Source organism: Oncorhynchus mykiss, chromosome 4 (assembly GCF_057628025.1).
Source record: "Oncorhynchus mykiss isolate SJ-2025 chromosome 4, ASM5762802v1, whole genome shotgun sequence".
In the NCBI taxonomy this organism is placed as follows: Eukaryota; Metazoa; Chordata; class Actinopteri; order Salmoniformes; family Salmonidae; genus Oncorhynchus; species Oncorhynchus mykiss.
In genome coordinates, this window is record NC_143025.1 from 37,641,038 (window position 1) to 37,655,519 (window position 14,482).

Consider the following 14,482-nt stretch of genomic DNA (forward strand, 5'->3'; position numbering starts at 1 on the left):
CTGCACGCACAGTGAGGCAAAAACTTTTGGAGGATGGCCTGGTGTCAAGAAGGGTGGCAAAGAAGCCACTTCTCTCCAGGAAAAACATCAGGGACAGACTGATATTCTGCAAAAGGTACAGGGATTGCTGAGGACTGGGGTAAAGTCATTTTCTCTGATGAATCCCCTTTCCGATTGTTTGGGGCATCCGGAAAAAAGCTTGTCCGGAGAAGACAAGGTGAGCGCTACCATCAGTCCAGTGTCATGCCAACAGTAAAGCATCCTGAGACCATTCATGTGTGGGGTTGCTTCTCAGCCAAGGGAGTGGGCTCACTCATAATTTTGCCTAAGAACACAGCCAAGAATAAAGAATGGTACCAACACATCCTCTGAGAGCAACTTCTCCCAACCATCCAGGAACAGTTTGGTGACGAACAATGCCTTTTCCAGCATGATGGAGCACCTTGCCATAAGGCAAAAGTGATAACTAAGTGGCTCGAGGAACAAAACATTGATATTTTGGGTCTATGGCCAGGAAACCCCCCAGACCTTAATCCCATTAAAAACCAGCAAATTCTGACAAACTCCAAGCATTCATTATGCAAGAATGGGCTGCCATCAGTCAGGATGTGGCCCAGAAGTTAATTGACAGCATGTCAGGGCGGATTGCAGAGGTCTTGAAAAAGAAGGGTCAACACTACAAATATTGACTCTTTGCATCAACTTCATGTAATTGTCAATAAAAGCCTTTGACACTCATGAAATGCTTGCAATTATACTTCATAATTCCATAGTAACATCTGACAAAAATATCTAAAGACACTGAGGCAGCAGACTTTGTGAAAATTATATTTGTGTCATTCTCAAAACTTTTGGCCACAACTGTATGTGTGTGTGTGGTGCGTTCCAATGGTCTCTGAGCCACGGTGATGTTAAAGGGGGTTATAATATGACTCATTCCATTTCTCAGAATCGTCAGAGACCATTTGTCAGACCTTCTGCCCCTGGGAAGTGGGATGATAGGGGTATTTACTGGGTTGGATGGTGTGTGTGTGTGTGTGTGTGTGTGTGTGTGTGTGGATCACCCCCCTCCCTCCGTCCAGTAGGCTGTTGCATCCTATCCTCTCCGTATGGATAATACATTATGTAATAATATGTATTGTCATTAAATGTAATGTATTTACAATTGATATGAAGCATATTGTATGCCCAACACAGACCCAGCATTCTGCAAATATCGGATGTATTTCTACTCCCTCTATTCTCCGTCGGTGTATAGACCATGGGTGGCCGACGTCTGTCCCGCCACAGACATTAAGAACAACACCAGTGGTAGTCTCTGTGTTTTCTCTAGTGAGACCTCCCATCGCCCTCACCAAAATACTTGCTTTCTTTGCTCTCCACCAGATGCATGCCAGCCACACTCCTACTCCACCACATCTAGTGTCACACACAGGCTCAGACCACACTCACATCCTCTCTCTCAAACACACACTCACTTAAAGGGACATTTCTAGAATATTCTACCTAATATTCATCATCTCAGCACCACCCCAACATCAACATACTGTATGTGAGAAATGGTTTCTATGTTTTGTAGTAAAAAAAGATGGAGGAAAATAAGTGTTCCCAATGACATCATCAAACAATTGGTAGACAATTAGTAGGCAACGCCTACTCATAATGAATTAAAATCACGATGCATACCAATGATGTCATTGGAAACACATCTTCTTGTATCTTTTTACTACAAAACATAGAATAGTGCCATTTTCACATATTATGTTGATGTTGATGTTGGGGTGGTGCTGAAAACGATAGATATCAAGTTGACATTTTTGAAAATGTTCTTTAACAAATTAATTTGCTGTTCCTACACTCTAAAAAATGCTGGGTTGTTTGGTTGACCCAACTGCTGGGTTGCAGGCGTTGGGTCATTAGCTGCTGGTGTAACGATTCTCTTGTTGTGAAGTTGAGGCGGACCAAAGCGCAGCGTGGTGGTTGTTCATTGTATTTTATTCACGACACTATACATGAACAAACTAACGAAAAAACAAGAAACGTGAGAACTCAAAACCTAATACAGCCTATCTGGTGAATACTACACAAAGACAGGAACAATCACCCACAAACACACAGTGAAACCCAGGCTACCTAAGTATGATTCTCAATCAGAGACAACTAATGACACCTGCCTCTGATTGAGAACCATACTAGGCCGAAAACATAGAACTGCCCCAAAACATAGAAAAACAAACATAGACTGCCCACCCAACTCACGCCCTGACCATACTAAATAAATACAAAAACAAAGGAAATAGAGGTCAGAACGTGACAGTACCCCCCCCCAAAGGTGCGGACTCCGGCCGCAAAACCTTGACCTATAGGGGAGGGTCTGGGTGGGCGTCTGTCCGCGGTGGCGGCTCTGGCGCGGGACGCGGACCCCACTTCGCCATTGTCTCAGTCCGCCTTATTGTCCGCCTCCGTGGCTTACTCACCATGCCCACCCCTCTCAATGACCCCACTGGACAGAGGGGCTGCTTGGGACAGAGGGGCAGCTTCTCGGGACAGAGGGACAGCTGCTCGGGACAGAGGGACAGCTGCTCGGGACAGAGGGACAGCTGCTCGGGACAGAGGGACAGCTGCTCGGGACAGAGGGACAGCTGCTCCGGGCGGAGGGGCTCTAGCGGCCCCTGGCTGACTGGCGGCACTGGCGGCCCCTGGCTGACTGGCGGCCCCTGGCTGACTGGCGGCACTGGCGGCCCCTGGTTGACTGGTGGCGCTGGCGCTGGGCTGACTGGCGGCACTGGTGGCCCCTGGTTGACTGGCGGCACTGGCGGCCCCTGGCTGACTGGCGGCACTGGCGGCCCCTGGCTGACTGGCGGCACTGGCGGCCCCTGGCTGACGGGCGGCACTGGCGGCTCCTGGCTGACGGGCGGCATTGGCGGCTCCTGGCAGACGGGCGGCACTGGCGGCGCTGGGCAGACGGGCGGCACTGGCGGCGCTGGGCAGACGGGCGGCACTGGCGGCGCTGGGCAGACGGGCGGCGCTGGCGGCGTTGGGCAGACGGGAAGCTCCGGCAGAGGCGCCGGACAGGCGGGAGGCTCCGGCAGAGGCGCCGGACAGGCGGGAGGCTCCGGCAGAGGCGCCGGACAGGCGGGAGGCTCCGGCAGAGGCGCCGGACAGGCGGGAGGCTCCGGCAGAGGCGCCGGACAGGCGGGAGGCTCCGGCAGAGGCGCCGGACAGGCGGGAGGCTCCGGCAGAGGCGCCGGACAGGCGGGAGACTCCGGCAGCGCTGGAGAGGAGGAAGGCTCTGGTAGCGCCGGAGAGGCGGGAGACTCCTGCAGCGCTGGAGAGGAGGAAGGCTCTGGACGGATGGGCCGGAGAGACAGCCTGGTACGGGGAGCTGCCACCGGAGGGCTGGGGTGTGGAGGTGGTGACGGATAGACCGGGCCGTGCAGGCGCACTGGAGCTCTTGAGCACCGAGCCTGCCCAACCTTACCCGGTTGAATGGTCCCGGTCGCCCTGCCAGTGCGGCGAGGTGGAATAGCCCGCACTGGGCTATGCAGGCGAACCGGGGACACCGTGCGCAAGGCTGGTGCCATGTAAGCCGGCCCAAGGAGACGCACTGGAGACCAGATGCGTAGAGCCGGCTTCATGGCACTTGGCTCGATGCCCACTCTAGCCCGGCCGATACGCGGAGCTGGAATGTACCGCACCGGGCTGTGCACCCGCACTGGGGACACCGTGCGCTCCACAGCATAACACGGTGCCTGCCCGGTCTCTCTAGCCCCCCGGTAACCACAGGAAGTTGGCTCAGGTCTCCTACCTGGCGTAGCCATACTCCCTGTTAGCCCCCCCCCAAGAAATTTTTGGGGCTGACTCCCGGGCTTCCATCCACGACGCCGCGCTGCCTCCTCATACCAGCGCCTCTCCGCTTTCGCCGCCTCCAGTTCTTCTTTGGGACGCCGATATTCTCCTGGCTGAGCCCAGGGTCCTCTTCCGTCTAATTCGTCCTCCCATGTCCATACCTCCTCGCGCTGCTCCTGCTGCTGCTTTTTCCTTTGCCCATTACCACACCGCTTGGTCCTGTTGTGGTGGGTGATTCTGTAACGATTCTCTTGTTGTGAAGTTGAGGCGGACCAAAGCGCAGCGTGGTGGTTGTTCATTGTATTTTATTCACGACACTATACATGAACAAACTAACGAAAAAACAAGAAACGTGAGAACTCAAAACCTAATACAGCCTATCTGGTGAATACTACACAAAGACAGGAACAATCACCCACAAACACACAGTGAAACCCAGGCTACCTAAGTATGATTCTCAATCAGAGACAACTAATGACACCTGCCTCTGATTGAGAACCATACTAGGCCGAAAACATAGAACTGCCCCAAAACATAGAAAAACAAACATAGACTGCCCACCCAACTCACGCCCTGACCATACTAAATAAATACAAAAACAAAGGAAATAGAGGTCAGAACGTGACAGCTGGGTTGTTTTCTTGAAAAACTTTTGGGTTATTGATGCTGGGTTATTGAGATATGATCCAATGGGTCAGATCAAAAGACTGGAGGCGTAGTTTAGTTGGGGCGTGGCCTTTAGATAGCCACCCATGAGCGTAAATGTCATTCCTGTTAAGCTGTTCTGCTGTATAGTCATCACATATTAAGATCAAATGTGTATAACCCCGCTGCTAAGGCAACCCAACATAACAGTACAAAAAACAAAAAAACAACAACTGATGGTTGAATCACCCATGTTTGGGTAATCACAATTTGTTGGGTTATTCACTCAACCCAACTGGCTGGGTCAAAATAACTAAGCGTGTGTTCTGGCCAATATATACTCAGTCCTAGGTTAACCAAATAATAAGATGTTTTTAAACCCAGAATTGGTAAGAGTGTAGTGAGTCAGCAGTGTGCAGGTGTCGCTGTAATACCTGGTTATTATTTATGTTGATAATGCTATTGATGTTTCTGTTTCTGTCAAGGTACTGTCAAAGAGGTTTCTTTTTGAAGCCTGTATAGCGAATGTGTGTGTGTGTGTGTGTGTGTGTGTGTGTGTGTGTGTGTGTGTGTGTGTGTGTGTGTGTGTGTGTGTGTGTGTGTGTGTGTGTGTGTGTGTATATAATACTTAAAGCAGAGCGAGACTCACTTGTTTTTTCTTGTAGAAACCTTTTTTGTCACAGTTGGGGATGCGGACGCCTCTGGGGATGAGCACATTGGAGATTTTAAGACTGTTCAGAATGCTCTCCATCTCTCTCCTGCATGGGCCCTGCATACACAGCACACAACACCTCAATAGAACTGTACTAACACCATACTAACACTGTACTAACACTGTAGCAACACAGTACTAGCACAGCACTAACCCAGTACTAACACAGTACTAAAATGAGTGTGTGTCAGTAAAGTATGGGTGTGTGTCAGTAAACAGATGAGGGGAGGGGGTGGGTCTGTGTGTGTCAGTAAACAGGTGGGTCTCTGTATGGTATGTGAGAAATAGGGGTGGTAGGTATTAGTTAAATATCTATATCCATGCTGCTAGATGGAGTCATTACTTACATATTCGGTCTCCCTCTTGTCCTCCAGAGAAAACCTGGGAATGTTGGCTTTGACTCCCCCAGATCCTGACTCCATCTTGTAGCTCTGGCTCTTCTTATTCTGCTCCTTCTTGATCACATCCAGCTTGGGTTGCAGCGGCGGTTTGGCCTCTATCGCCACTCGGTGTTTGCCGCCTCCGCCTCCGCCTTCAACAACAACCACACCCACCGCCATGGTAGTCATCACGGTGACATTGGTACGCCACTCTTCCCCCGCCACCACCTGCTCCCTGCCTGTGTTCTCTGTCAAAACAACAGGAAATGATGTCATAGTTTTGAAATGAAGTCCAAAAAGCTTGATGGATAATTTGTGTTGTTAGATTGTCATAGAATATGACCGTTGTACTGGTAAGGAGATGGAACACCATTATATTAGCCTTGAGGAAAAGTTTTACTGAGATTATGGTGCTTTCGGATGCTATCAGAGTTTTCACATATACAATTGAAGTTGGAAGTTTCCATACACTTTCATTAAAACTAGTTTTTCAACCACTCCACACATTTCTTGTTAATTAACAAAGTATAGTTTTAGAATGTCGGTTATTTCATTAATTTTGATTTATTTAACTTTTATTTAACCAGGTAGGCTAGTTGAGAACAGGTTCTGATTTGCAACTGCGACCTGGCCAAGATAAAGCAAAGCAGTTCGACACATACAACAACACAGAGTTGAACTAACATACAATCAATAATACAGTAGAAAAATATATATACAGCATGTACAAATAAGGTAGGATATGAGAGGTAAGGCAATAAATAGGCCATGGTGGTGAAGTAATTACAATATAGCTGTCACGCCCTGACCTTAGAGAGCCTATTTATTTCTCTATTTGGTTAGGTCAGGGTGTGATTTGGGTGGGCATTCTAGTTTGTCTATTTCTTTGTTGGCCGGGTATGGTTCCCAATGGTTCCCAGAGGCACCTGTCATTCGTTGTCTCTGATTGGGGATCATACTTAGGCATCCCTTTTTCCCACCTAAAGTTGTGGAATCTTGTTTGTGTGTCGTTGCGTTCTGCACTGCATATAGCTTTACGTTCGTTTTCTTATTTAGTTATTTTTCGGTGTCATTTTAAATAAATAAAAAATGTAAGCTTACCACGCTGCACCTTGGTCTCATTCTAATGACGGACGTAACAATAGCAAATAACTTGTTATGGCTGGGGGCAGTATTGAGTAGAGTGGATGAATAAGGTGCCCAGAGTAAACTGCCTGCTACTCAGGCCCAGTTGCTAATATATGCATATTATTAGTAGATTTGGATAGAAAACACACTGAAGTTTCTAAAACTGTTTGAATGATGTCTGTGAGTATAACAGAACTCATATGGCAGGCAAAAACCTGAGAATAAATCCAACCAGGAAGTGGGAAATCTGAGGTTTGTAGTTTTTCAACTATTTGCCTATCGAATATACAGTGTCTATGGGGTCAATTGCACTTCCTAAGGCTTCCACTAGATGTCAACAGTCTTTAGAACCTTGTTTGATGCTTCTACTGTGAAGGAGGGGGGAATGGGAGCTGGATGAGTCAGTGGTCTAGCAGAGTGCCACGTGCTGGTCACGCACATTCACGTGAGAGTTAGCTTGAGTTCCATTGTATTTCTGAAGACAAAGGAATTCTCCGGTTGGAACATTATTGAAGATTTATGATAAAATCATCATAAAGATTGATTCTATACATTGTTTGACATGTTTCTATGAACTGTAATATAACTTTTTTGACTTTTCGTCTGAACTAAGCGATCGCGCATTGAGCATTTGGATTACTGGGCCAAACGAGCAAACAAAAAGGAGGTATTTGGACATAAATGATGGACTTTATCGAACAAATCAAACATTTATTGTAGAACTGGGATTCCTGGGAGTGCATTCTGATGAAGATGATCAAAGGTAAGTGTTTCTAATGTTATTTCTGACTTCTGTTGACTCCACAACATGGCGGATATCTGTACGGCTTGATTTATTGTCTGAGCGCTGTACTCAGATTATTGCATGGTGTGCTTTTTCGGTAAAGCTTTTTTGAAATCTGACACAGCGGTTGCATTAAGGAGAAGTGTATCTATAATTCCATGCATAATAGTTGAATCTTTTATCAATGTTTATTATGAGTATTTCTGTAAATTGATGTGGCTCTCTGCAAAATCACCGGATGTTTTGGATCTACTAAACATAATGCGCCAATGTAAACTCAGATTTTTGTATATAAATATGAACTTTATCGAACAAAACATACATGTATTGTGTAACATGAAGTCTTATGAGTGTCATCTGAGCAAGATCATCAAAGGTTAGTGATTCATTTTATCTCTATTTCTGCTTTTTGTGACTACTCTCTTTGGCTGGAAAAATGGCTGTGGTTTTCTGTGACTAGGTGCAGACCTAACATAATCGTTTGGTGTGCTTTCGACGTAAATACTTTTTGAAATCGGACACTGTGGTAGGATTAACAACAAGTTTATCTTTAAAATAGTGTAAAACACTTCTACGTTTGAGGAATTTTAATTAGGAGATTTATGTTGTTTTGAATTTGGCGCCCTGCACTTTCACTGGCTGTTGTCATATCGATCCCGTTAGCGGGATTCAAGCCATAAGACACTGGAATGGTAGGGTGTGCAGAAGATGAATGCGCAAGTAGAGATACTGGGGTGCAAAGGAGCAAGATAAATAAATAAATACAGTATGGGGATGAGGTAGATTGGATGGGCTATTTACAGATGAGCTGTGTACAGGTGCAGTGATCTGGTTAGGACATCTACTTTGTGCATGACACAAATACTTTTTCCAACTATTGCTTACAGACAGATTATTTCACTTATAATTCACTGTATCACAATTACAGTGGGTCAGAAGATTACATACACTAAGTTGACTGTGCCTTTAAACAGCTTGGGAAATTCCAGAAAATTATGTCATGGCTTTAGAAGCTTCTGATAGGCTAATTGACATTATTTGAGTGCCTCTTTGCTGACATCATGGGAAAATCAAAATAAATCAGCCAATACCTCCAATTGTAGACCTCCACAAGTCTGGTTCACCCTTGGGAGCAATTTCCAATATCCTGAAGGTACCACGTTCATCTGCACAAACAATAGTACGCAAGTATAAACACCATGGGACCACACAGCCGGGGTGGCAGGTAGCCTAGTGGTTAGAGCATTGGACTAGTAACCGAAAGGTTGCAAGATCAAATCCCTGAGCTGGCAAGGTAAAAATCTGTTGTTCTACTCCTAAAAAAAAGCAGTTAACCCACTGTTCCTAGGCCATCACTGAAAATAAGAATTTGTTCTTAACTGACTTGCCTAGTTAAATTAAGGTAAAAATAAAATATTGCTCAGGAGCTAGACATGTTCTGTCTCTTAGAGATTAATGTACTTCGGTGCGAAAAGCGCAAATCAATCCCAGTAACAACAGCAAAGACCTTGTGAAGATGCTGGAGGAAATAGGTACAGAAGTATCTAAATCCACAGTAAAATGAGCCCTATATTGACATAACCTGAAAGGCCGCTCAGCAAGGAAGAAGCCACTGCTCCAAAACCGCCAAAATGGGGAGGCCAAAGAACACCATCCCAACCGTGAAGGACGGGGTTGGCAGCATCATGTTGTTGGGGTGCTTTGGTGTAGGAAGGACTGGTGCACTTCACAAAATAGATGGCATCACGAGGAGGAAAATTATGTGGATATATTGAAGCAACATCTCAAGACATCAGTCAGTGAGTTAAAGCCTGGTCGCAAATGGGTCTTCAAAATGGACAATGACCCCAAGCATACTTCCAAAGTTGTGGCAAAATGGCCTAAGGACAAAAAAGTTACGTTTTGGAGTGGCCATCAAAAAGCCCTGACCTCAATCCTATAGAAAATTTGTGGGCAGAACTGAAAAAGTATGTGCGAGCAAGGAGGCCTAAAAACCTGACTCAGACCAGCTCTGTCAGGAGGAATGGGCCAAAGTTCACTCAACTTATTCTGGAAAGCTTGTGGAAGGCTACCCGAAACGTTCGACCAAAGTTAAGCAATTTAAAGGCAATGCTACCAAATACTATTTGAGTGTTTGCAAACTTCTGACCCACTGGGAATGTGATGAAAGAAATAAAAGCTGAAATAAATCATTTTCTCTACTATTATTCTGGCATTTCACATTCTTAAAATAAAGTGGTGATCCTAACTGACCTAAGACAGGGAGTTTTTACTAGGATTAGGAATTGTGAAAAACTGAGTTTAAATGTATTTGGCTAAGGTGTATGTTCTCTTCCGACTTCAACTGTACATCTACAATCATCTATAGAACATAGCAGAATCACAGCAAGAGAGAAATAGAGAGACACAGAGAGAGAGAGAGAGAGAGAGAGAGAGAGAGAGAGAGAGAGAGAGAAACTGAAACAGAAAGTGAGAGAGAGTTAGGGAGAGGTAGAGTGACGTCAAGGGGCAGAGAGAGTGAGAGAGCAAGACAGAAGGGGAAGCAGAGTGAGAGGTAGAGGTTGAGCGAGAGGAAGAGAGGAACTCAGTCGCTTATATTTATAGACCATGTCTCTGGCAAAGATTCCTGACAAATCGTTAAAGACAGAGCAGAGGAGAGCCCAGACCACCTGTCTTGACCAGAAGGGGAGAGAGTAGGGGTAGAGGAGGTGGGAGGGGGGTATAAACACCGGTCTCTAATCCACCACATGACCAGGGTCAGCCATCAACCACAGGACTTCACAGTCGCAGGACCTCACTAATCAACCGTTGAGTTCTATATTTCTCACTAAATTTCTGCGTATGCCATTTCTTAATCTGCGTATGTACAAAAAAATTGAGATTTATAAACTTGGATCACGCCATACATGTGCATGTTTCCAGTTATAAATCAGACTGTCACGTTCTGACCTGTATTTCCTTTGTTTTGTATTTATTTAGTATGGTCAGGGCGTGAGTTGGGTGGGCAGTCTATGTTTGTTTTTCTATGTTTTGGGTTATTTCTATGTTTCGGCCTAGTATGGTTCTCAATCAGAGGCAGGTGTCATTAGTTGTCTCTGATTGAGAATCATACTTAGGTAGCCTGGGTTTCACTGTGTGTTTGTGGGTGATTGTTCCTGTCTCTGTGTTTGCACCAGATAGGGCTGTTTAGGTTTTCGCAAATTTATTTTTTTGTTAGTTATTTCATGTATAGTGTCTTTATAAATTAAAGAACATGAATAACCACCACGCTGCATTTTGGTCCGCTTCTCCTTCACAACAGGAAAACTGTTACACAGACCTGTTGTAAAACTGTGCACGTGTGAACCAGAATTAAAACTTTGGAAAACACCCTCCATTCACCTTTTATGGTGACAATAATGGCCTTTATTTGATGTATAGGGCTAATTTGGAACTATTGGGTTTCTATGTCCTGCCTTGATATAGGTTCTGAGATTTAATAATCAATGATGACACGCTCCTATCGCAGAGCAATACTGTGTCTACCCATACTATCAAATATTTAACATAATATTTGACATATTTTGTTATCATTTATTCCTCTTAAGGGGGTATTTTACTGTCTTAATGTTTGAATCTTTAGCAGTAAATTATGCTGGATCTGAAATGGGGACTGTCAGTTTCTGAAAGAGAAAACAAATTGTTGTGGACTTGTCAGCAGAACATTTTAAATTCAACAATGTTTTGCGTCGACTTTTCCCTCAACCTAAATATGATGGACTGCAAATTCTGAAATATCTTATAGGGCAGGCTACATTTTTTTTATTACTGTCACGCCCTGACCTTAGTTATCTTTTTTTTCTTTATTATTTGGTTAGGTCAGGATGTGACAAGGGTGGTTTGTTTAGTTTTGTGTTGTCTAGGGGTTTTTGTATGTCTAGGGGTTTTCTAGTCTGGGTGTATATGTCTATGGTTGCCTAGATTGGTTCTCAATCAGAGGCAGCTGTTTATCATTGTCTCTGATTGGGAACCATATTTAGGTAGCCATATTCCTTGGTTATTTTGTGGGTTGTTATTCTATGTTTAGTTGCCTGTCTGCACTAGCCATATTGCTTCACGGTTCGGTTTTGTTTAGTTCTGTTCAGTGTTCTCTCTTTAATTAAAGAGTTATGTTCGCTTACCACGCTGCGCCTTGGTCTCCTCTTTATGACGACTGTTACAGAACAACCCACCAAAAAAGGACCAAGCAGTGTGCTAAAGAGGAGTGGACATCTTGGACCTGGGAGAGAGAGGAGTGGGGGACATCATGGACCTGGGTGGAGGTAATGGCAGGGGACAAGACCCTGCCACGGAAGCAGGTGGAGATAGCACAGGAGGATCGGCGACGATATGAGGGTACACGGCTAGCACGGAAGCCCGAGAGGCAGCCCCAAGATTTTTGGGGACAGACGAGGAGATTGCATGAGTCAGGTCGGAGACCTGAGCCAACTCCTCGTGCTTACTGTGGGGAGCGTGTTACTGGTCAGGCACCATGTTATGCGGTGGAGTGCACGCTGTTTCCAGTGCGCTATTCTAGCCCGGTGCACTCTATTCCAGCTCCTCACATTGGCCGGGCTAGAATGGGCATCCAGCCAGGAAGGAGGGTTCCGGCTCAGCGCTCCTGGTCTCCAGTGTACCTCCTTGGACCAGGATATCCTGCGCCGGCTTTGCGTACTGTGTCGCCGGTGAGTCTGCACAGCCCAGTGTGTCCTGTGCCAGCGCCCTGCATTTACAGGGCGAAAATAAACATCCAGCCAGGACGGGTTGTGTCAGCTCTACACTCCAGACCTCCAGTATGCCTCTACATTTACAGGGCGGCGGCGTCCAGAACCAGAGCCGCCACCAAGGTTAGATGCCCACCCAGACCCTCCCATATAGGTTTAGGTTTACGGTCGGGAGTCCGCAACTTTGTGGGGGGGGGGAGGGGTACTGTCACGCCCTGACCTTAGTTATCTTTGTTGTGCTTCACGGTTTGTTTTGTTTAGTTCTGTTCAGTGTTCTCTCCTTAATTAGAGTTATGTTCGCTTACCACGCTGTGCCTTGGTCTCCTCTTTATGACGATCGTGACAATTACAGTACTTACAGTAGCATACATATGCCAACTTCAACATGAAAGTTGTCGACATTTCAGCTGTTCGACTGTATAACAGTTTTCAATTATATGGCAAAACTTTAAATGCATAAATATAGCCTATTTACTACCCTACTAGGCCCAATTAAATGAGAGATGGACATGGAAATGTGTTGTCTGGCCCCTTTGGAAATGTGAACCTATCACGGACAGAAAAGGTGAGAAATTTATTCTGCAACGGTTATTAAAATAAATAAGAAAATATTCCTATGTCTAATTATTTTTAGATTAAACAAATAAAAGGCAGAGATTTTCCCCATCTGTACAAACAACTTAGGTCTACTTGCCAGCTTGCAGTACAATATTTCAACCACTAGCAGATGTGCTTGCGAATGGTCTAAAGTTTGCGGGGAGGTTAGCGCATTCTCATGTGAAGTACATTTTATATAAACGCCAATTTTCGTTTGAAAACTGGCACACACACATTTTGGGGTAGATTTTGTACGTATTCAGTTTATAAATGAGGCACGGGACCTGGCGACACATACTGTATACACGCGAGCACACACACAAACTCTCCCTCTGCACATCTAGTCTAGAGCCCCTTGCCTGTGCAGTAATCAACACAACAGAAAATAATCACGTGACAAAATTGGATAAATTAATACATTTACATAAATGTATGTTATGCATTAAAATAGATTTTAAAATGCATAAAAAAATAAATTTTATACATCTCAAACGATTCTCTATTGCCTAGGGCATTACTTTTGAGCAGAGCCCTATGAGCCTGTTTGCTAGGCTGGACAGTATGGTTCCGTCCAAAATGGCATCCTATTCCCTATATAGTGCACTACTCTTTACCAGGGCCCATAGGGCATAGGGTGCCATTAGCACACAGGCCCTGTGCAGATAACCATCTGATGGCACAGAGGGAAATAATGACAACATTGGATCTGAACCTGGCATCCAAGGTCAACCCTGAAGCTAGCAGTGGACTGAACACATTCAACTGGTTTTGGCAAAGATATATACATACACACACACACACACACCCATGTGCATGTGCACACACAACCATACGCAGGGTTGGGGAGATGCATGTAATCTGATACCACAAACAATGTAACTGTCAGTTACATTACCAGCAAAGGTAACACTTTACAATAAGATTCTATTTGTAAAGGGTTTGTAATTACGTTAACGGTTATTTAATCATGTGTAAATGCATTATAGACCATTAAATGGGTAATAACAAATTGTTCAAATAGTGTGCCACTATTTCCCTCTAGCTATTAACCATTTATAAATGCACCTATAAATACATTTAATGTTGAACCCTTATATATTAGCATGCAACCTTATTTTCAATGCTTGCACAGATAAACAATAGTTATTTTCTCACATTTGGGTGTGATGCATTGTTGCTCTGTCCCAGGAACAGAAATGGTTGGCTTTCAGACCAATGGACAACTCCCATGATGTGTCTTGCCCCAAGTTTGAAACCCTGATGATGTATTGGGACACTTATTTATTCCAGGAATGAAGGCTTCATCTCAAGATCTCAATACATATTATTGGTGTGGTTCGCTGGTTTCTGAAAAAAATCCCCTGACTTTGTGAGATCTGCCCATCTGTGAAACGTGCTTGAAATAAAGGCGACCTGGAATGTGCCCAGAATGCGTTGACACTGACATCATGTGACATGTGACAGTGAGCAAAGACCAGACAGAAAAGATTACGCAAAATAAACATGGTTCACAATGTAAAAATGTTGACAGAGGAAAGATACATCTCTATGCAATTTGTTTCACTTTTGAATACATAAATTCTGCTGGATGATTTAGCATTCTGCTCAGCTAGCTAAGTAGCTGTTTCAGTATGATATGTTGGAT

At 44.9% G+C, this 14,482-nt stretch overlaps 1 protein-coding gene across 4 annotated transcripts in view; it reads right to left on the minus strand.

The window, feature by feature from the left end:
- The window catches only part of LOC110521771 (insulin-like growth factor-binding protein 3), a 91,253-nt gene that overhangs the window by 29,948 nt on the left and 46,823 nt on the right, over window positions 1–14,482 (minus strand). For 3 of the 4 annotated variants that reach the window (XM_090231938.1, XM_021599618.3, XM_090231939.1), the window contains exons 2-3: window positions 5,554–5,834; window positions 5,144–5,263 (exon numbers count right to left, since the gene is read on the minus strand). In XM_090231938.1, coding sequence (XP_090088064.1) covers window positions 5,144–5,263; window positions 5,554–5,834 — 401 coding nt within the window. The other variant, XM_090231940.1, reaches the window with a different exon arrangement.